Below are 23,236 nucleotides of genomic sequence, written 5' to 3'. Positions count from 1 at the left end.
TACTTTTACCCACGACCCCGCCCCGCCGCGCTTAACCACGCCCCCAGGCCGGCCCGCACGCCCCCAGGCCGCCGCCCTGCCGCCCGCCCGTGCCGGTCCCCCCCCCGGGTCCCCCGGTGCCCACGCCGCGGTCCCCCGGTGCTCCGCTCCCAGGCTCGGTTTGCAGTGCCGCCCTCCCCGTGGCCGGTGTGCCCCCCCCACCCCACCCGGTGTCACGCGTGTCCCCGCCGCGGCGCTGCCGGCAGATGGCGCCGGCGGTGCAGGGTTGGGCTCCCCGCCGCACCAGAGGCTTGGGCCCCCCCGCCCGTCCCGGGCCAGGCAGGAAGGCCGGACCCCCCCCCCCCCCCCCCGCCTTCCCTTCCCCGGGCCTCCCCGCCAGCCAGAGATAAATTGTTTTTCCATCCGACGTCAGCCCCGGCAGCCGTGACCCGTGGGAGGCCGCGGGGGGGGACAGAAAAACCCACTCCAAGGGCCTCGGCCAAGGCTGGCTGCGCCGGTCAGAGTTAACCCTTCCCGCGGCTGGGGGGGCACGGGCGGGCAGGGCAGGCCTGGGCATCGCCTCCTGGCCTCGCTGTCCCCCCGGGATGCTGCGGGGAAGGGGACCCAAGCGTGGCCCTGGGGAGGGACGTGAGGGGGGGGAGCGTTGGCTCTGGTGGCTTCGTGGGGGGGTGGGGTGGGGGTCCTCCCAAAACAGGGCTGGGGCAGAGCAGCTCCCCCAAACCCCACGGGACCGGGACACCCAGCAGCCGCTGGCACCCGCTGCCGTTCGGGCTGTGGATCTGCCTCCGGGACCCCCGGTGAGCCCCCCCGGTGACATCCCAAGCGCATCCTGATCCCCCCGGCGGGGACCCCTTGGCAGCCGCTGGGCCGCATCCGAAGGGAAAGGGCGAAGGAAGCAGGATGAGGCCGCCTCCTCCGGGCCCCGTCAACTTCTCCTTCTTTGGTGCCACTGAGGCTGTGGCCATTTCTCATCACCCCTCGCTCCAGCCAGCAAGACAAACATCCCCCCCGTGTCCCCCTCGTCCCCCCCCGCCATCCCTCCCTGCAGCCTTCGCCCATGGAAAATACCGGCGATAAGATGGCAGCGGGCGGGCAGGGGGCACAGCGGAGAAGGCAGCATCCCACCGCAGGCGCTCGTGCCCGGAGAAGCCCCACCACACGTCCGCATGGGCAGCGGGCACCGTGCCACTTGCCGGTGTCACCCGTGGGGACGCTACGGGCTGGGCCAGTTGGGCTGGGCAGGGAGGGTGGGACAAGCGGGGATGGTCTCCCGTAGCCCCCCTCCTCCAGTCCTGGGATGGGTGAGTGTCCCAAGGACACGCGGGCGAGCGGTGGCAGAGCCACTGACTCCCAAAGTCGCCTGCACGGTGCCCACCTGGTGCCAGCCCCCCCCAGACACCCGTGGGGGGCTGTCTGGGGTCCCCAGGGCGGGAGGAGATGGGACATTAGGGACACCCAGCACCCTGCAGCCGGAGACCAGGAGGAGCGGGGACCGGCTGGCAGGGTGGAGACGGTGGCATCTCCTGCCCACATGCATGCATCCCTGCAGCTCAGTGCACATGCAGCCCCCCCCCGCCAGCAGAGGTGCTCCCCGGCCCCACGTAATTAATGAGGCCATGAGGCCCATCGCCTCATTAACAGAGCGCATAATTCTTCCATCTCCTGGGCTCAGCTCCTGTTTCTCCAGGCTCAGGGCCACCAGCCGGAGTGTTCCCATCCCTTCCCGTTTGCCCTGTCCGGAGAGGGGGTTTGGTTCCCCCCACCTTCAAACACACACTCTGCCCCTTGGGTCACCCCAGTGTCCCCATCACCAGCCCAGGGTCCCAAACCGGTCCTACTGGCACTCCCCATCCCGTGGCCGCATCCAGCCGGTGTTCCTCCCCAGCACCTCTCCCCCAATTCGGATCAGTGAAGGGGCAGGTTGGCGGCAGGGAGCAGTGACCCCCAGCATGTCCCCGTCCCCAGGGTGCCAAGTCCCGCAGCTGCCTCGGGATGCCCTCAGCATCCAAAGGACCCTGGTGCAGAGCAATGAAGATGTTGAGGCCATGCGCTGGATAGGGAGAAGGTCAGGGTAACAAAAATAAGGGTTCCCACTCCCCAGCAGTGTCTGCTGGAGCTTTTTGCTGGGTTTAATGAGCTGGGAAGGGAAAACAGAAACATTTAATAAGACTTTTTGTTTTAAAATTAAACCCCTATTTACTGAAAATGGCTTTAGAAACCAGAGCAGCATGAGTTTTAATTTCTTTTTCTTTTTCCCCCCCATTAAACCCCTCATTTTCCCCTTTTCTCTACCTGCTTCCCACCCACTACCTGGCCCCTTTTCAGCCTTCACTCCCCACCCCTTCTCCTCCTCTTCCTCGTGGCTTGGAGGAGGCCGCAGGATGAGTCCCAGCTGCCCGGGGCTGAGCTTCCCCTGCAGCCATGAGCTAGCGGCCCGCTGCTTAATCCCAGGGAGGAATTTTAAGTCTCTCCAGCGGACTGTAAATATTTGGGCTACAGCTGACAAGGAAAATTTAAATGCTTTGAGAGGGGAAAAAAAATCACCCGGGATGAGACAGCGGGGGCAGATGGCTCGGGGTGCTCCTAAACCCACTGGGACCTGCCGGGAGGTTCCTCCACAGGGGACACCCCTCAGCCCCCTGCCATGGGGGTGTCCCAGCTCCCACCCCATCCCCTGCCCACAACAGGGACCTGCCCGCGCAGCCCTGGTCTGACTGGAGAGGACTAGTCCCTGCGGATCCCTATGGGTCCCCTGGGGATGCTCCGTTTTCCCAAAGCGGATGGTGGGGTGGGGGGACCCGCTGGAGGTGGCCGAGCCTTTTGTCCTGTCACTGGGCACCACTGGGAAGATCCTGGCTCCATCCTCTTCCCCATCAGGTGTTTATAGCCATGATGAGACCCCCCCTGAGCCTTCTCTGCTCCCCAGCTCCCTCAGGCTTTCCTCCTAGGAGAGATGCTCCAGTCCACCATCTTCATGGACTCCCTCCAGTATATCCACGTCTCTCGTGGACTGGGGAGCCCATAACTGGGCCCAGCACTCCAGATGTGGCCTCACCAGTGCTGAGCAGAGAGGAAGCTCCGAATACCCTCACCCTTCCTTGCAGCAAGTTGTTGGCTCATGGTCAACCTGGTGTCCTCTCCTGCCGGGGTGCTTTCCAGTCGGGTGGCCATTGCTTCATGGGGTTGTTCCTCCCCAGGGGCAGGACTTGGCACTTCTCCTCATTGAACGTCATGAGGTTCCTCTCTGGCCGCTTCTCCATCCCTGCCACGTCCCTCCTGCATCTCCACCACTCCCAGCCCTGTGTCACCAGCAGCCTCCCAGCAGGTCCACCCCAACCCATCAGTGACTTTCTCCCCAGTTGCCCCAGTGCCAGGGGCCTGTGCAGCACTGGGCAGGTTGGCAGCTCCATGCAGAGGGCTGGGAGCTTGGGGGACCAGTTACACCCCGGGAATGGTCGTACTGGATCAGACCAAAGCTCCAGCTGGCTCAGCATCGTGTCTTCCTGATAGGAAGCACTGGAGGAAGAGGAGGATGGAGGGATGCCTCCAACCCCTCCAGCTGCATCCCAGGGGCAGGAGGGAAAGGTTCAACAGAGGGACCAAATGCCAGGGAAGCACCCAGCCCCCTGACACTTCCACATCCCCATGGGTGCACCCTCGGGCAGGGTGAAAGCTGCTGCTCAGATGAGCCACTCTCTCCATCGGCTGCTGCCGAGACAGATCTGCTCTTTGCAGGCTTAGCTTTATTAGATTAGGTGGCGGCTCTCACCTGGGTTTGGACGCAGAGGGTTTTATCCACTTAAAGGCAGGAGAGCAGCCCAGAGCTCTGCTGGTGGCCCCAGCCATGAAGATGGCATGTCCCCGTCCATCCCGGTACATCCTGGCCATCAGCAATGCCCAAATCCCCTTGGAGGTTTGGACCCAGATGCCCAACACCGTTTGAGGTGCCCCCGGCTCTCCTCTTTGTGCGTCTCCCCTCTGTGCCTCAGTTTCCCCATGCAGCACGAGACAGGGGGGCTCAGCCCTGTCCCCCCTGGGTCACACGGTGGATCGCAACTGCTCGCAACCGTTGGGCGCTTCTTGGCTGTTGCAGGGAGCAGAGGGAGGTCCCAGCCTGAGTGAAGGCTGCAGAGACGCTGCTATGGGCAAGAACAGGAGGGATACAGCTCTGCTGGGTTTTGGGGGGGGGTCCCATGGGAAAAGCTGCTGCAGGACCCCCTCCAGCCTTGCAGTAGTGGGTGATGGTGGGAGGGAAGAGGTCGGGGAGCCCCGAGGGGTTCTGCCCTACCCAGCAGCCCAAAACCCGTCACCCACTGACCCCACCAAAGGATGCTGCAGCCCCGGCAGAGCTCAAAGCTGAGCCTCTCCTCTCCCCCCTCCGTGGGAAAAGTCAGGAGAGGGGCAGAGGCTTGTCCTGAGGAAATTCTCACACTTCCCAGTCACCGCAGAGCAAAGGTGATGGGGCACGGAGCCACGGCGCGGGGAGGTCCCAGGGGATCGGGACCCTCTGCTCCCAGTCCCTCATCCTCACCCAGCACCCAAGGGAAGGAGCCGAGGTAGTGCCGAAGTTTGAACCAGCCTTTATTTCTCTCTCTAAGGAAAGTAACTCAGTGGTACAAATATGCTTTGGCATGAGAACCAGAGAAACCTTGCCGGGGGGAGTGTGGCTCCCCGCGGGTGCCCTAGGATGAGAAAGATGCAGAGAGCAAAAAGAAATTCCCCGGAGTCATCAACAGTGTCCCCCCAAGACTCCTTTCTGATAGATATTTATAGATTTCTATAGATATGATGATAGTGTCATTTATAATAAATATCCTCTCTGGTATCTAACAGTATGTACAGGTCGTCAAGTATTAGAAATACATTGGTTTTCTTCTGTTAAAAGGTGACAAAAGACACAGGTGGGTTGGGTGCCCCAGCTGTCCCCAAAGTCCCCCTGGCACCCCTGGGGCTCAAAGAGGGACCGGTGCCTGTCACGGTGTCCCCCGGGGTCCCCGCTGGCGGGGGGACAGCCTGTGCTTTGGGTGCTGGCAGGGGGGAGCGCAGTCCTGGGGGTGAGGGGGGTGCTCCCCGTGGGGCTGCCCCGTGCATGGAGGGGGGCAAGGAAAGAAGTTTTTGCCCCCCTCTTGCTGTGCCAGGGTGGCCGTGCCGGAGATGACCCCCGCGATGTCCTGGGTCTCAGAGAGGGGAAGCCCCAGGAGCATCCCCTGCTCTGGGCTCAAGGTGTTGGGGTGGGATGGGGTGCGGGTCGAAAGGGGACCGGTTCAACCCGGGGGTGTGAAGGAGAAGAAGGGTGGAAAAAGTCTTATAATGCCCCAGGTTGTCCCCTAAAAAAGCTCCCCGAGGGTAACGGCTCCGGCCCCAGAGCTGCCACAGGGGAGGATGGAGATGGGGGTCCCAGGGGACTGTGCTGCCGCTGCCCGTCCGTCCTACCTCCCGGGGATGGCTCCCCATCAGGAATATCCCGGGGATGCCCAGGTTTGCCCATCTAAAGAGGGTTAAAATAACCCCGTAAAGCTCTCGGAGGGTTGCCCACCGAGTTGCGGCAGGCGTTTTCGGCAGCCTACGTGACTCACGGCTTGTTTTCTCGGCTGCAGGGGCAGGCTGATGTGCGCAGTGATCGAAAAAGCTCCGTCTAAGCCCCTCTTAGCCTGATTTGCCCGTTGATGCGTGCTCGCCTTCGCCACGGCATCCCTCACCGCCTGGAGACCTGCCTTCCCCGGGGCAGCCCCGTGGCCAGAGAAGGCAGAGGATGGAGGGGACGGGACCTCGCTGCTGCCCACGGTCGCTGCCAGGAGCCCCATGTCCTCCTCTCCCCACGTCCTCCTCTCCCCACGTCCCACGAGGCCTCTGGTGCACACACGGTCACGCGTCCGGCTCACGGCCATGCTGTGGAGCTGCCCCGGGGCCGTGGGGGTCCCCAGCCGCTTGCACAGAGGTATCACGGTGGGAGGTGCAAGCATATCCCCCACCCCATCAGGTTAGAACACTCTCCAGCTCTTCAAATTTCACATTTTTGAGGAGTGGTTTTGCAAAATAAAATAAAATAAAATTAACTTAAATTAAAATAAAATAAAACCAGCAGCTCCCTTCTTCCCGCTTCAGAGAGGACCGAGGCAGCCTCGCCGCTGCTCCCGCATCCCTCCCGAGTCCCGGCAGAGGAGCACAGCCCCCGGTTCCCCCGGGGGTCCCAGTCCGCTGCCTCCCCCTCCGCATCCAGACCCCGGGGCAGTTTCCTCCTGCCGTGACCAAGAAAGTTCCTTGGCCACGGGGCCAAGGCGGCGGGGGGGGTCCGGGTGGGGATGGAGAGGGGCTACACGGAGCTGCGGCGCTTCATGAGCCCCTGGAAAGCCGCCAGGCTGTGGAGACCGGTGGAGACGGAGCTGATGGCCGACCGGCGGGTGTTGCAGAAGCATCTGTTGGAGGGGGTCTCCGGACAGCGGCCGGGCGAGGAGTGGCTCTGCTCCACGCAGGTGTCCGAGGTGGAGAGGTCCCTGGGGATGATCATGGGGATGGAGTACTGCAGCTTCTCCCGGCTCTTGTACCACAGGCACGAGCACATGGATTGGAAGTGGAGAACCTCGGCGTAGACGTTCCGAAAGCCGCCCCCGCCACTTCCCACCGCCGCCGGTGCGGCCGAGGCGGCGTCCGCGGCGTGGATGCTGCTGGCTTGCCCGTTGCGGGTGAGCAGCGCCCGGTGCTCGGCATCCCGCTTCTCGTCCTCGGCGTTCATGGTCATGAAACGCAGCACCACCAGGTTGAGGAAAGCCCCGATGACCGTCAGCCCCGTCAGGATGTAGACGAAGCTGAAGGCCACGTACTGTGGCTTGTTCTGGAGGGCTTCGTCCTTCTGCAGGGCCACGTAGTCCCCGAAGCCGATGGTGGTGAGGGTGATGAAGCAGTAGTAGTAGGCGTGGAAGAAGCTCCAGTGCTCATAGTAGGAGAAGGCGGCTGCCCCGATGCAGAGGGTGCTGATGCAGGAGAAGAACCCGATGGTGACCATGTTGGCCATGGAGACCTCCGCGCGCCTCATGCCAAGGCACTTCTTGATGCGGTGGAGGAGGTACCTGACAAAGGTGTTGATCCTCTCGCCCAAGCTCTGGAACATGACGAGGGTGAGGGGGATCCCCAGCAGGGCATAGACCATGCAGAAGACCTTCCCCCCGTCCGTGCTGGGGGCTGCATGGCCGTAACCTGAGGAGCAAAGCCACAGAGCGGGATCAGCTTGGTGGTCTGAGTGGGGTGCGAGGTGTGCACCGCCTCAAACCGCTTCCCCGACTGAGTTGGTGGTGGTGAACCCCAACCCTGACTGGTGCCATCCTCACCCCAAGGCACAAGGAGGGACCACAGATGGTTGGGCAGGCTGGGGGGGATAATGGGATCTCCAAATGGAAATGAAGGGGAGGGACCTGGCAAAGGGGGAAAGCCCTCAGCTCGTGGGGAAAGGAGCTGGGGGGGTGGCAGAGGGTGATGGATGGGGTGCTGCATCTCTGGGTTGGGGTGGGGGCAGCCGGGGGATGCTTGGATGGACCCTGGCTGGGGTGGGGGGGACGTTCCCCAGCCTTGGGGTTTTGGAAACTGGAGATTGCTCTTCCCTGAAATACCCATCCTGGGACGAACCATCTCAAAGCAGCCAGGTGGAAAAGCGCAGGAGATGGGGAAAATAGGGATTTTTAAGGGCTCAAGAGATGAGGGCGGCTGGCTCTCCTCTCTCACCCCAGCCCCGCATCCCCATGTCCCCATGTCCCACTGCCTGCCGGCTTGGGGCTGCCATGGGAGCTGGGGGAGCATCCGTGCCCAGCCCTGGGGGGCTCATCTGGGTCTCAATTAATCTCCTGTCTGCACAAACCCCATGCAGATAGGACTTATTCTGTCTCTGCGCTGGCAGATCATTCATCCCTAATGGATCCCGGGCGCCTGCAGCTGGGCAGAGGCAGCTGAGCCTGGAGGACGTGTGGGTGCCGAGCCGGGGCGCCCCGGGGAGATGTGCAGTGCCCCTGCGCTGCGGGGGGTGCCCGGGCAGCCAGGCACCAGCCGCTCCCCTTCCAATTCCCTTCCTCTGTCCCTTTTCCTTTCTCTTTTTTCCTTTTCCTTTCCCTTCATTTCTCCTTTCTGGTTTCCTTTTCCTCTCCCCCTCCCTCTCCCTCTCCCTCTCCTTTTCCCTCTCCCTCTCCCTTTCAGTCCTTTCTCTTTTTCCCTTTCCCTTTCCCTTCTCTTTTTCCTTTCCCTTCCCTTTCCTTTTCCTTTTCCCTTTCCCTTTCTTTTTTCCCTTCCCCTTTCCTTTTCCCTTCTCCCCCTTCCCCTTCCCTTTCCCCCTCGCCAGCACCGCAAGCCATCGACAAGCGTCAGGGTGAGGGCTTCACCTCCGATGCCCGGAGCCAGCAGGCTGGGGCCCCAGGAGCAGGCAGGGGCAGCGGGCAGGGGCAGCGGGCAGCAGGCGGGCAGGAGCACTGCTGGGGTCCGGGGGGCTGCAGCCGCAGCTCACCAACCGCTCAGACCCCGGAGGGGCTCAAAACCGCTTCCCTCGGACTCCGAGCGTGTTTGGGACAGGGCTGGGGGTGCCGGCACAAGCACACCCACCGCAGCGCCCGCTTCTCCAAGGCCTGTCCCAGCAATTAAGCCAGAGCCAGCACCCACGGCCACGTGATGCCGCAGCAGCCCCCCAGCCCGTGGGAACGGTGGAGGGGAGCTCGCCCTGCCCCGGCTCTGTTTAATCCTGGCTGGGCGGAGGCAGGCGACATCCCTCACTGTCACCCTCGCCGGCAGCCTCGGGAGGCCAAGGATTAAGCCAGGCCGGAGCGAGGCAAAACCAAGGATCGTCAGATCTCTGCCCAAGCCGCCTCCGAGGAGCTGGTGTGACCTCTCCCAGCCACCAGTGCCGCCGGCTTGGGCTGCAGCCGTGGGAGCCGGAGAGCATTGCCGGAGAGCATCGCCGGAGAGCATCGCCGGAGAGCATCACTGGAGAGCATCACTGCTCTCATCAGTGCCAGGTGCCCGCCTGTCCCTTCCCTTGCTGATGGAAAAGGGGGCTGCTGCTTGCTGTCCCCTCCCCAGCAGCAGAAGGGACACCGAGGCAATGCCATGCCACCCGGGTGGCCACCGGGTCCCGCAGCAGAGCTGGGCAATGCATTTCAAACCAGGGTCACATCCCACTGCCCTCAGGGCAGGCACCGAGCCCTCACCCTGCCCGTCTGCCTGCCCCTACCCTTCATCTTCTGCCGGACGCCCTCCCAACAGCCCAAATCTCCCCATTCCTCGTGCATCAGCCGGTCGGGGACGGGGTTTTAGGACACAAGCCTTGAGCAGTGCCCACAGGCCCCGTCCCTGCCGACAGCCTGGCTGAGCATCCTCCTGCCCGCTCCTGCCTGCCCCGCACCACTGCAGCCTCCCGTAGCTATATTTAGCCCCATTTCCCCAGGGAAGGGAGTTTACGAGCTCTCGCAGCGTGTCCAAGCGTCCGTCAATCTGCCACCCCCCCCTTTCCCGGCTTTAGCGGGCACTGCCTGATCTCCAGCACGTTTGAGGACGGGGGGAAGGTCGTCGGGATATGAAATCCAGCCAGCGGGGAGAGGGAGACGCCAGGAAGGTGGCAGAGAGGGTGAACCCCCAAACCTCTCTCGTACCTGCGGCTTCGTCCACCGCGGCAAGGAAACGCGTTGGAGAGGAGGGCTCGGCTCCCGAGGATGCGGCAAAGTCCTGGCAGCTGCCAGGCTCAACGGTGGCTCTGCTCGCCCTGCCGCACTGGCACGTCTGACTTTGGGGCACGTCCCGGCTCGGCAAGGCTGCCGGGCACAGGCAGCGAGGCTCCCCGCCATGCTCCTGCCCTCCCTGCAGAAGGGGTTCAGCATCCCCGCTCCTCTCCATCTCCTGCCCCCCTCCTGCAGCCCCCCCAAACCTCCCCGCCGGGTGGGTACTCCTCAAAGGGGTGTCCCAGGAGGGATGCTGCCAAGGGAGGGCACGGTCAGGGTGCTCTGGGCTCCCGCTCAGGGTGCTGCAAGCAGGCAAAGGAGCACAGTGTGTGTCCCCCGGGAGAAAATATGACATGTCCCTGAGGAACGCAGCCGGCTCGTCTCCTTTTTAGGGCTGCGGAGGAGCAGGGGTAGATCTGGCCAGGGCTGCGGGGAGCAGGTGCAGGTCTCGGCTGGCCCCTGGCCCGGAGCAAATCCCAGGCTGTCGGAGCGATGGATGGTGGGGATTAGCGGGGCAGCTGCTGGGGACGGGAGGAGGGGGGGAACATTGCAGAGCGGAGGTGTTACAAGGCTGGAAGTTGCAAAGGGCTGGGAAGGAAGGGAGAGGGTCCCTGGGAGGTGGTACTGCATGCTGAAGGGGTATGGGAGGGGGCTGAGCCCTCCGGGGAGGGGGTGCAAGGGAGTGGGGGTATGAAGCAGTCAAGAAACCAGCTCCCTGCTTTACCAAATCACTGCAGGAAAGCAGGCACTGGCAGTGAGCGAGGGCTGGTGGCCTCAAGCCGTTACCCACGCCAGGACACCTCCGTGCCCAGGCGGGAGCCCTGCATCCTGCAGCCAGAGCCATCACACTCCTCATCCTCCGGTTCAGTGGTGGGGGATGCTCCTGGGGTCTGTGCTGGGCACGGGGTGGGTCTGTCCTTGCACCCACCCTCACCTCCCCCACCCCATAACCTGGGTGTCTGCTGGGTGGACGCGTGGCTGGTGTCCCCCTTCCTTAGCCAGCGCGGCTGCCACCTCTTGCCATTGCCACAGCCTGGCCCCTGCAGAGGGATGCCAGAGCCCTTCACCGTGGTCTCTGACCTGCTGCAGCTTTCACTGTCCATTGCTGAGCTGCGAGGCTGCAGGACTGATGAGAGATGGTGGGGAATGTTCAGGCATCCCGGCTGATGGGGGATCTACCAAAGCATTAACCACTCAGGGGGTCTCCAGTGCTTTGGAGCAGCCCCAGTTTCTGTCCCAGCCTGGAAGGAAGACAACTCTGGTCCTTCTAAGTCTGGGACAAACCCAACTCTGGTCCTTCCAAGCCTGGTTTCACACAACCATGAAACCCCACAGCCTGCGGAGCGCTGCCTCCCTTCTCACCCTGCTTCCTGGCAGGTTTAGCAGCAGCCACCAAGGTCGGTACGTTCCTGTGCATTTTGGGGAGAAAGGAATAACCCAACTGCATCTGTAGACACTGGAGGATCCACAGTCAGGAGAGCCCCAGGGATGCTTTGGTGGAGGAAAAGCCTCATCCTCTGGAGGTGTCACCCCCCACCATGAAGACCACCCTCCCCAAGCAGACCCCACGCTTGCTGCTGGCTGGCACGGCGGTGAACACGCAACGACCCCACACTCCCAAAGCACTTTAGCACTCAAAAGGAACCAACGCACAAAGCACTCAGCCCTGAGGCCCCTGAGTCCCTGCCCCAGACACCCCCTTCTCCTGGCCCTTATGGAGAAACTCTTGGGGGTCCCCCAGGGATGGAGGCAGTGAGTGGGTATCCCTTGGGGTGCAGCATGCCCTGGGCAGCAGCCTTCGCCTCCTCCTCATGTCAGCCCTGCAGCCAGCCCTGCATCCCCCCGCCCCATCACTCCCAGTAAGGACCAGCATCCCGCTCAGCGTTTAACGGGCGCCCGTTTCCCGATGTATCCCCCGGGTGACGCAAGCTCGGCCGAGGTACAAACGGCACCCGCGCAGTGCCAAGCTCTCTCCAGCACCCGCAGCCAAGAACAACCTGGTTCTGTGCCCAGTCCTGCCAGTTAACCAGTGCCGGGGCTGAGCCTGGGGACCCCAGCTGTCCCCCAGGCCGGGGATGGAGACCCAGGCGATGCAGCCGGTACACGGGGTGCCCCTCAGTGCTGCCTGGGAGATGCCCCGTCTTCGCAGGGCGAGCAAACAAGCAGGCAGAGAGCGGCTGGGAAAGGCAGCATGTGGCAGCGGCAGCAGCGCTGCCAGCCTGCCCTGAGCAAACACGGCCCTGGCACGAAGGGGCACGGCGCTGCCTGTGCTGCGTGGGGACACGCGTGTCCTGCAACGCCTCTGTCCCCCGCCGGACAGGGGTTGAGGACAGTGGGAAGGGGCTCATCCTGCCCGGGGACACCTCCTGGGCAGGGCAGGGTGAGAGGCGGCCGGAGCAGAGGGACAGGACCCGGGTAGCAGCATCCTGGGGCTGGGCTGAAATTGGGCAATGCAGAGATGGAGCGAGCCCTGGGACCCACAGCACCCAGGCTGCTGCTGTGCCAGCTGGGTCCTGGACCCATAGCAGGGACTGTCTTCGCTGTGCCTTCACCAGGGCGGGTGAAGGGGCAGCCAGCTTGCCATCCTCTCACCCTGCCATCCATCCATCCATCCATCCATCCATCCACCCACCCATGCATCCTTCCTTCCATCCAGCCATGCATCCACCCACCCATCTGTCCTTCCATCTATCCTTTCATCCATCCACCCAATCCATCCTCCCACCCATCCAACCTTCCATCCACCCACCCATTTGTCCGTCCATCCATCCATCCATCCACCCATCCATCCTTCTATCCATCTACCCATCCTTCCTTCCTTCTATCCATCCACCCACCCACCAAAAATTTCTGCCCATCCACCTCTCCTCCTGCCCCTCTCTCTCCCTGTCCACCCTCACCCCCATCTCCCTACTCTTACCCCCCGACCCCCCCCCCCCCGCTGCACTCAGCCTCCCTCCTGCCCCAGCCCAGCCCAGCAGCACTGGGGGCTGCCCTGGGTGGGGGTGTCACATTGGAGAGGGGGTGGCAGGCTTGGCTGGGGGCTTGTACCTCTGTAGGATGGAAGGGACCCCAGGGTTGGAGCCCCCTCCAGGACACCATCTCCACAGCAGGATGGGGGCTAGACCCTCAGGTCCCCCAGCCCCCCCAAAACACAGCAGCAGGGTAACCCCCCCAGTACCCCTTCCCATCCTCTGCACCAGTGTCTGTGCCCCTGCCCCCCCCCCCGGTCCCTGCGTCACCGTGACCCCTTCCCCCCACATTTATCCTACACACTTGGGGGGGTGTCACCCCCCAAAGGGGCTTGGAGCCACCCCTGACCCTGCTCCCACCGCAGGGAGGGGGCAGAGCAGGACGGTTTGGGGGGTGCAGCCGGTGCCTGTCCCCCCCCAGGCATCGCTCCCTGCAGGCGGGGGCCGGACCCTGCCGTAGCGGGGAGGGGGGGTCAGGATGGTGTCATGGAAAATCCCGGCGCCGGCCAAGCGCCCTGTTTGCGCCGAAACTGGCAATTTTTCCCTCAGTCCTGGGGCTCCGCCAGGCCCCTTCCTGGCCCCCTCCGTGTCCCCCCCCTGTTCCATCCCTCCCCTCCTCCTGCAAAAGGGGGGTGCAGCCAGGTTCCCCCAACTGCCCTTAGGGGCCCTGCAGCAGGACGGGGGTACTCTTGGCGCTGGTGGTTGAGGCGGGATACCCCGGTGATGGGCACGGCTGGATGCTGACGAACACCCGGACACGGGAGGCTGGTCTTGCTGGTTGAGGGGTTTTTTTTTGGGGGGGGTCTGCCCTGCATACATCGGCTTACACCGCTGGGCAGAGGGACCCTGGCCCAGGCAGTGAGACCCCCCCTCACCCCCTGCAGCACCCAGGGTCCACCTCCCACGCTTGCAGGAGGTCCTGAGCCCCCCCGAGGGTGACACAGACCCCAGCCTTCTGCAAGACTCAGACCCCCAAGGACCCCTCGACGCTGCCCTGCCTCTCCATCTACAAACGCACCCCTCTGCTATCCCCCCCTACCCCGAGTCCCAGCGGGATGGGGATGGGGTCCAAGCTCAGGAATCATCTCCCCGGGGAGTTACGGCCGGTCTGGTCACCCCATCACCTCCTCCCCGGGCAGCTAAAGCCCCTGAGCCCTTGATGGCTCTCGCTGCAAAGCTCCTTGCGCCAGGGATGCTTCCTTCCCTGCCGCCCTCTCCTCGGCCAAATCCCCCCGCATTCCCCCGGGAGGCAGGTGGGTGCCATGTGCTGCTCCTCCTTTACAGAAAATGGGGGTTTTCTCCACCATTTTTTAGCTCAGGCCTTCGCAGGGCAGAGCCGGAGGCTGGCAGAGGGGGGGCTGCCCCATCGTTCAGCCCTGGCTCTCCCCGGGGCACTTCACCCAGGGTCTCCCCTTGGAAAAGCAGGATGCGGCTCTTTCCTCCCAGCGCTCTGCTTAGTTTGGGTAGTGGGAAGGTGTGGAAGGGTGTGCACCAGCACCCAGCACTGTGCACCAGCACCATGCACCAGTGCGCAACACCATGCACCAGCACCCAGCACCATGCACCAGCACCATGCACCAGTGCTCAGCAACATGCACCAGCACTCAGAACCGTGCACCAGCGCCCAGCACTGTGCAAAAGCACCCAGCACTATGCAACAGCACCACGCACTGCGCACCAGTGCCCAGAACAGTGCAACAGCACCCTGCACCAGCGTCCAGCACTGTGCACGCAGCACTGTGCAACAGTGCCCAGCACCACGCACCAGCAACATGCCGCAGTGCCCAGCACCGCGCACCAGTGCTCAGCACCATATGCAGTGCCATGCACTGTGCACCGTGCCACGCACCAAGCACTGTGCACTAGCACCGTGCGCAGTGCCACGCACCGTGCACCAGCGCTCAGCACCACTTGCAGCACCAGTGGGGCCCTTCTGCCCCACGGCCGCTCTCCTTCACCCCTCTCTGCAGGCAGACAGGCGAGACCCCCGCCCCGCCAGCACGCTCCGCTCTTGCTCCTTCAATTAACCCTCCCGGCTGTGATTTATCCAAGGTGGCGGTGCCTGCTATAAATCCCGCGCCGCAGTCACTTCAGCCTGAGAGCTGCCTGATAAATATTTAAGCCGGCTCATAAATCACACGCCGGCAGAGCGGGGCTCTCCCGCAGCTCCAGCTGGGGTCCGGCCTCTTGGCATTAGACCTGGCAGCGCTGAGTCTGAGTGACCAGCCCTGGGGCTTGGTAATTGGGAGAAAAACCACCCAAACCCAAAGAAATTGTTGGGTTTTTTTTTTCCCCCGGTCCTGGGCGATGAAACCCCCCCTCGCCTCGGAGCATCTCTGCCCCGGCACGTGGTGTTTATGCCTTGCTCTGAGTCAGGCTTTGCTGGAGAGTTTAATGAGGCATCAGCTGGGAGAGGCCGAGCAGGGGGCAGTGAAGGAGCCGGTATTAATTGCTGTTATCGCTCCGGGATGGAGAGGAACAGGGAATTTATAGCCTGGGTGGGAGGGGGGAGCGGGATGGGGGGGAGGGATGCTCGTGGAGGGGCAGCGCTCCTGCCAGCAGGGCTGAGCCCCCAGTTCGGAGGGTCCTTGGGATGAATCCTGTGGGAGAGGACACGCACGATACCTCCATGCCACAGGTTTGCCGGAGCCTCTCTGGGAAGAGGCTCTGCCTCTTCAGCAAAGGTGCTGAGCCCCAGCCGAGCAGGCTGCTGGGGCAGCAGGCTGCAACTGCCACCCCTAAAACACACACCGCTGCTGGGAAGGGCTCAGGGATGGCTCTGGTCTCAGCCACGTACATGCCATCTCCCCATTCACCTTCTTTGTGCTTATTCCCTGATCAGTGGCAAAGGTGCATATGCCCTCATTAGGTTTCAGAGTGAACAGCCCAACCAGCAATCCCAGCATACCACAAGCAAAGGTGTCAGGGGATGGCCTGATGTCTAACTGGAGAGGGAAGGAAAGTGGTCCTGCCCTCCCAGCACTGCTCTCTGCCAGCTCCTGCAGCTCAGCAGCATGGCTGGGGTACTCAAACCCCCACAGCGACCGAGGAGCTGCCAGGCTAGACAAGGCTGCTCTCCTGGGGAAGCCCTACACATTCCCAGGGCTTGAAAGGGGTGAGATGCTGCCTGTCTCTCCCCACTGCCTGGGCATCACGTCCCATCAGGGCTGAGGGGAGAGGAATCCCAGCCCTGGAACAGCGTGGTACAGTTTTTCCCTCCGGCATGTTAACTCAGAAACCTATCAAAGGCATATTTGTAAGTGCCAACACTAATTTCCGCTGCTATCTTTTTTAGCAGGCACGGCTAGTGCAGAATGGGAACAGAAATGTCCAGAGGGGCTGGAGGGAGCGGGTGCCCCATCCCTGGCCTTCCCCCCCCGACCAGCCGCACGGCAGCCCCAAAACTGCTGCAACCTCCTCCTTATCCCAGCGGTGACGGCTCCCGCGCCTTCCCTGAGATGTTTCCCTCTGCTGCATCCCCCAAGGCCAGAGAATCAGGGGTCCTTCCCCTCACACTGGTGCCAGTACTGGCAGGGTTGTGCCGGTACCACTGGCACTGGCGGTGGCTGGGGGTGCGTGTGCCGGAGGTGTGCCCAGGTCCTTCCCCCTTTATTGCTGGGCCAAGCCCACAGGCGTGAGCGGGGAAGGGATTCCCGCCGGGAGAGATGCTACGGACGCGATGGACTGGGGACAGGCACGTTGCCACTGGAGGAGGCAGCCCGGGGATGGCGGTGATGGGGTGACTGATGGGGAGACCACGTGCAAAAGAGGGTCGGTGGGGACCCGGTCTCAGCCCGGGGTCTTCTGGCCCGAGCAGGATCCCTGCTCCCTTAATAAACAAGTGGGGAGGGAGGAGGGCTGTAACAGATGGTGACACTGCGGTGGCATTCGTCACCTGCCCCGGCCCATATGGCCGCTCGCCTCTCTGCACACAGCGAGGTGTCGGGGGGGAGGGCAGGGAGATGTGTTTTTTGGGAGCGATCCAGCGAGAGCCATCACAGCCAGCCCTGGAGCATGGAGGCCCCTTGATGCGGGGACAGGGACCGAGGTGACAGAGGACATGTCCGGCTGATGCTGACATCCCGCGAGGGGACCCCGGGGACGGCTCTGCCCGGCTGCAAGGGCAGCCACGCTCCATCCCTGCTTGCCCTGCAGCTCCCCTTGCCCCCGGCTTTGCAGGGAGGGGGGCAGAGGGTGATGACAAACCTAAATATCCTGGACCCCGGTCCCTGGTCCCCCTCCACGGTGCTTTGGGGGTGCCCAGACACTGGGGCAGCTTCTCAGGGTGTGTGGGGGGGCTGCACCCCACTAGCAGGGTGCAGGGCTCAGGGCAGCTTCATGGAGGGAGGGAGACCTTTGGAGCAGTGCTGGGAGGGCAGCTTGCCTCTTGGCTCTTTTCCCAGAAAAGGAAAAAAAAACAAACCCCAAACCCCAAAATGTAAGAGAAACTTTCCAAGTGGGACCTGTCACCCTCCTGGCTTTTCCTCCTTCCTGCTTTAAAGCCGGCCACGGCACCAGGATCTCAACCAGCACAGGAGCCCCAGCACCCCGATTGCCTCCTGAGCGTGGTGGGGAGCCTGGCTCTTTGCGGTCCCCGACTGCAAGTGGAGGGGTTGGTTGGCAATTTCCTGGAAGAATGCCTTTTTTTCCCCCACTGGAAAATCCCACTTCATGGGAATAATGGAATTTTCTTTCCTCTCTTGTGGCTTTAGCTGATTTTGCTCTCTTTGCTGGTGCACGCTGGCCCCGGTCAGCAGCACCCTAGCTCCATTGCAACAGGCCAGCTAAAGCGCCTGCCTTCGAAATCATCAGATTTTGATAAAAACAGTATTGTCTTACATATTTATGTCCATGCCCCTTCCCCCTACACACCCTTGGACATCACGGAGGCTGAAGCTGCCGGCAGAGAAGGGCTCGATGCCTGCAGAGCAGTAAAACCCAGTTTGGGGACATTGCCTCTGCATTTCCCTCCCACTCCGCTGCAGCTGGACACACTTTTTTCGGGGCCGGGTGCCATCACTCCAACCCCAGAGGGGCCCCTGAGCTCCCACATCAAACCCAAACCAAGGTTTTAAGGTTTTTAACCCCCAGCCACAGCTGGCAGGGTGCTTTACTGGGGTGTAACGCCTGCATTGGGGCTCAGCCATGCTCAACCATCCCTCCTCCATCCCTCCCGGGGCTCCGGGCAGCTGCAGGCAGGGCAGGGGAGCTGGGTGTCCCGGGGGGGGGTGGGAGGCAGGGCAGGGGTCCCGACGCCCGCCCGCAGCCCGGTGCTGAGCCACGGCCTCTCGGGACCGTGAACACCGGCTTGGCTTTGTCTCCCTCCTCCGTCACTGCAGCATCCTTTGTGTGGGCTGGCGAGACGCCGCTCGCTCCCGCTCGCCTCCCGCTCGCTCCTCTCCCCAGCCCCCCGCGCACCCCCTTGCCCGCTCCTCCTCCCTCTCACGTCAAACATAAGCTGCTTGTCTTCACTTTCAAAGCCTTTCCCAGCTGCTCCCGCCAGCCGGAGAGGCCAACCCCTGCCTCCGCTCAGCCCGCGGCCGCTCCAACACCCGTTATCTCAGTCCCGGGAACCAAGAGTCACCCCAGAGCCCATGTCTCAGCCCCAAAAAACCAACAGTTACCCTAAAATCCATGCCTCGGCTTCGAGAACCAAGAGCCACCCCAACACCCGTGTCTCAAACATGGTGCCCCACCAGCCCTCCCACCCTGCCAGCTCCCGCCGGCATCTCCCCGGGGCCGTGGTACCCACGGAGATGCTGGTCAGGGCCAGGCCGGCCACGTGCCATCCCGGTCCAGGCACCGGCTGTCCCCTGGCCCCCCGGCCCCTCGCGGTGGGCTGAGGATGGGGCAGTTTGGGGACCAAGGGACGGTGGGGTCACCCCAGGAGCTGCATCGAGGGGACCCAAAGGACAGACGGGTTAATGATGTGACCAGGTGAACGTACAGAGCAGTGGTCTGGAATCCAGAGGCAGATTCTGCAGCCCCCCCCCCCAACATCCCCAGTTTCTGCAGCCCCTCTCCCAAAGTGGGGGAGCACCCTGGGCACCCTGGGTGAGGTCGGTTCAGGGCAGGGAGACCACCCTGAGCACCGGGGCACAGCACCCACACCCCCCCTTGGTAGAGCCAGAGAATCTGTGCAAGCAGGGACGTACCCCCCCAGATCCCCCCGCCCAGGCTGGGGGTCCCACCAGGCTTTTGCCTGGGAAGGGCAGGAGATGGGCTGCGAGGCAACCCTGTCCCCAGGGGACCTTCTTCCTCCTCCTCCTCCTCCACCAGGGAAGGGGTCAGCTAAGGAAATCGCCTGTCCCACAGCCCCACTGTGACCCCCCCACTGAGCATCCAAAGCCCCCACTGCCCTGCTGGATTCTGCACCCCCCGGGAACGTCCCTGCAGGGCTGCAAAGAGGGTCCCAGCTCAGATCCCCCCCTCACCCCTCCGGACACCCCTGAGCTGCAGAGGGGCTGGGAGTGGGGGTGAGGAGCCCCAGGTCCTTGTGGGGGATCCCCAAGGCTGGGGGACGTGCTGGTGGGGAGCCCAGAGGCTGCAGGGGGGTACCTCGAGAGTAGGGAGACCAGAGACCACGGGGATGGGCAGGTCGCCGTTCCCCGAGGACGGGGGGCCGGGGCAGGAGGGGTCCCCGATGCCTCGGGGATGGGGGCGACGGGGGGGGGGGTTCGGCGTTGGGGTGCGGGGCTGGCGAGCAGCCCCGATACCGCGGGGATGTGCGGAGGTCCGGGGGTGGGGGGGGGGAGCTTCCCAGGGCAGCCGGCCGGGTAGCCCTGACGCTACGGGGATGGGCGATTTCGGGAAGGTCCGGGCTGGGGTTTCCCGGTGGCGGAGGCGGGTAAGCCCGCCGCTGCGGGGGTGGGCGTTTTGGGGAGGGTGCTGGCGGGGCTTTCCCAGGGCCAGCGGGGGCTTGGCGGGCGGGTCGCCCCGATACCTCGGGGATGGGCGGGGATCCGGGCGGCGGAGGAGCCGGGCAGGCCGGTCGCTCCGATGCCACGGGGACGGGCTGGGGGGGGGGGAGCCGGGCGAGCGTGTCGCCCCGACCCCGCGACAATGGGAAAAGTCGGCACGGGGGGACGACCGGGACCGATATCCCACGGCCGGGAGACGGAGGATGGTGTCCGGGGGTACCGGGCAGCGGCGGGGCGGGGGGGGGACGACCGACGGGTACCTATGGTGGTGATGACGGTGATGGCGAAGTAGAAGGAGCCGGCGAATTTCCACTGGACGCCGGCCTTGTGGGGCTTGAGCTTGAGGACGACCCACTCGAGTTCGCGGTAGCTCTCGGCGCTGAGGTTGTACTTGCTCTTCAGCTCCTGGCTCTTGGCTTCCAGCCGCCGCCGTTCCGCCGTCTCCTCCTCCGACTCCAGCGCGTCGAAGACGGCGGCTCCCACCAGCAGGTAGGTGAAGGTACACATGATGAGCGCCAGCGTCCGCACGTTCTGCCGCTTCATGGTGCGGCGGCGGCGGCGGGGGGCGGCGGCGGCGGCGGCGGGGGGGGCGTCTGGGGCATGGCGGCGGCGGCGGCGGCGGCGGCGGGCCCGGCTCCGGGGGGTTCGGCTCGGTTCGGCTCTGCGGGGCCGGAGGAGCGGGGAGGGCGGCGGAGGAGGGACGGGGGACGGGGGGGAAGGGGAGGGGGGCGAAAGGGGCGGAGCTGTTCTTCAGCACCAACCGCCCCGGTCACCGCCCGCCCCGGCACCGGACACCGGTAAAAATAAAATAAAAAATAAATTTATAAGAATAAAAAAGGTTTGCGCGCAGCCGGGGCGGTAGCGGCGGGGAGAGCGCTCCCACGGGGGGGGGGGGGGGGGGGGGGGGAGAAGGGGAGGGGGGGGCGTGGGCACGCCCAGGTGCGCGCACGTGCACCCGCGTGCGACCCCCCCCCCCCCACACACCCGCGCTTGCACACGCGCGTGCAGGCACACGCATACGCACGCTCACGCCCGCGTGCACACGCGCACACACACACACCCCGCCCACGCCCGCACCCGTACACGCGCGCTGGCGCTCGCACACCCCCTTGCACGCGCACATCTACACGTTTGCACGCGCACATACGCGCCCCTGGGCCCGCTTGCACACACACACGTATATGCGTTTGTGCACACACGTACATGCCCCTTGGCGTATGCGCCCCCTCACCGGCACTTACACACACACACGTGCACGCAAACATACACACCCCTGTGCATATGCACCCCCTTGCCCACACTTGCACACACACTTACATGCGTTTGCACACACACGTACACTCCCCTGTGCATCCACCCCCCCACACTTGCAGACACATGTGCGCGCACACACCCTTGTGCGTATGCACCCCGTCACCCACACCTGCACACACACTTATATGTGTTTGCACACACACGTACACACCTCTGTGTGTATGGACCCCCTTGCCCACACTTGCGTGCACCCCCCGTGCGTGTGCACCCCCTCGCCTGCACTTGTGCACACACACATGCACACCCCTGTGCATATGCACCCCCTCGCCCACACTTGTGCACACACACACGTGCACACACACATGCGCACCCCTGTGCGTATGCACCCCCTCGCCCACACTTGTGCACACACACACGTGCACACACACATGCGCACCCCTGTGCGTATGCACCCCCTCGCCCACACTTGTGCACACACACACGTGCACACACATGCCCCTGTGCGTATGCACCACCTTGCTCACACTTGCATACACTTATATGCATTTGCACACCCCCCGTGCATCCGCACCCCCTCGCCCACACCTGCACACACACTTATATGCATATGCACACATGCGTGCACACATACACACACAAACATGCAGCCACACCTATGCATATATTTACACACACACATCCATAGACACTTTCACATCACACAACGGCCCCACAGCCGCTCCGTCACGCCTCCATCTGCATGGCTGCTCACGTGTGTGCACACGCACCCCACCTCTGCCGTGCATCGCGCACACGCGCGTGCACGCACACCCACGCACGGCTGCAGGGGGTGAAGGCCGAGCTGCCCAGACCAGCGGGCTGGGGGCTGTTCCCGCTGCGGGGGTATCCCGGCATCCCGGGGGGGCCCCGGCACCCGCGTGTGTTTGCCGGGCACCGTTCCCTGCTCCATCCCAGGCACCTGTGGCGCGAAGTCGTGGGAGATCTTTGGGAGAAAGGCCCCAAACGCCAAAGCGGGAAGCGGGAATGGATCCTGCCCTCTGGAAAAGGGAACGATCTCGGCCTGCGCATGGGCCCCGGGACGTGTTTCGTCAGCCGCTGACACCCGAAACGAAGAACAATTACGCTTCGCACATGTGCTGGCACCTCAAGCAAGCTGCCGGCAAGCAGCGACATGTGTCACCGCAGCAGGATGCCCCGGAGCCCCTCGGTCCCCGGGGAGGGGGGGGTCCTACCACAGCATCGCTGCAGGAACCCCCGCGTCCTGCCCCTCGGCTCTGCCCTGACGCCCAGATGCAGGAACGGGGGGACAAATCCTGCCCCGACAGGCGGCGGTGCCGAAAGGGCTGGCGGGGACGGGAATTATTTAATGCCGCAGCCTGTGCTGCTCTGACGCAGGGCGCGGGGAGGGAGGATGCTCCGTGGTGGCACTAAATTAACTCTCAGTGGCAGCTTCCCAGGGGACCTTCCCCCATGGCAGGAGGTGACAGTTGCCCTCCTGGGCTCCCGGCCGCGTTCTTCTCCCCCTCTGGGAATATTTCTGGTTGGTTTTCAAGTTGTGGAGGTGAGAAAGGGCAGGGGGGGCAGGAGAGGAGGGACGGGGGCAGCCAGCCTGGCCGGACTGCAGCAGCCAGGACACGCTTGCCCACGGGGCGGGCAGGCTGGGCTCGTCCAGAAGATGGTTTGCATCTGTTTTGCACCCAGTGAAAGCGAAGGGAGGAAAAACCAAAGATTTTTCCAGGAGGCAAAGCGTGTAAAAAGCTGAAAGAATGATCACGCAGGAGGCAGAGCTGTGATTTCTTTGCCCCCAGCAGCACGCTTCCCAGATGCGCAGTTCCTTCGAGCATACGTGCGCTTAACCAACAGGTTGTGCCAAAGGCAGGGCGGTTCCTCATCCAGAAAAAGCACAATGACTTTGGGGAGAGTTTGCTTCCAGGTTCGGGAGGGTTTCTGCAGGAAGAAAGAGACCCCAGTGCACAGAGCAGCTCAGCGCTGTGGGGGCAGGTGGCGGGGACCTGCCGGTGTCACCGTGTCCCTGGGGATGGGGAAAGGCTCTCCCAGGCTCTGGCCACCCACTTCACCCCGCTGCCGGCCCCGGGGAGGGCGATGGTCATACCTGGGTGTCTGGAGGGGAGCACGTCACCCTCTGATTTCTCTTTGCCTCTGGAAATTAGAGCTGGAGCGATAATTTACAGGAGCTGTGCGAGTGCCCGCTCACCGTGCTGCGGCTGGCGGGGTGCTGCGGCTTCCCCAGCACAAGCTCTGCTCTTCGCCAGCCGGAGCCGCGAGGCGTGAGCAAACAAAGTGCAACACAAGCTGTCGCCTGCAGCTGCTGCATCGCCCACCACCGCAGCCCCAGGCGGCCTGGGGAAAAGGCAGAGGCGACCTCTCCTTCTGGGGAGCA

The 23,236-nt window shown here is 63.6% G+C and overlaps 1 protein-coding gene across 1 annotated transcript; it reads right to left on the bottom strand.

The window, feature by feature from the left end:
- Positions 1-4,564: 4,564 nt before the first annotated feature.
- Positions 4,565-20,249, bottom strand: KCNK3 (potassium two pore domain channel subfamily K member 3). Its single transcript, XM_069805446.1, has 2 exons — positions 19,842-20,249; positions 4,565-7,194 (listed from the first exon to the last, which is right to left on the bottom strand). Exons 1-2 carry the CDS (start codon positions 20,122-20,124, stop codon positions 6,314-6,316), a joined length of 1,164 nt encoding a protein of 387 aa, XP_069661547.1. The 5' UTR covers positions 20,125-20,249; the 3' UTR covers positions 4,565-6,313.
- Positions 20,250-23,236: the final 2,987 nt, after the last annotated feature.

This window comes from Haliaeetus albicilla, chromosome 18 (genome assembly GCF_947461875.1).
Source record: "Haliaeetus albicilla chromosome 18, bHalAlb1.1, whole genome shotgun sequence".
In the NCBI taxonomy this organism is placed as follows: Eukaryota; Metazoa; Chordata; class Aves; order Accipitriformes; family Accipitridae; genus Haliaeetus; species Haliaeetus albicilla.
The sequence above is the reverse complement of the archived record's forward strand: the minus strand, read 5'-3'. Positions and strand labels throughout refer to the sequence as shown.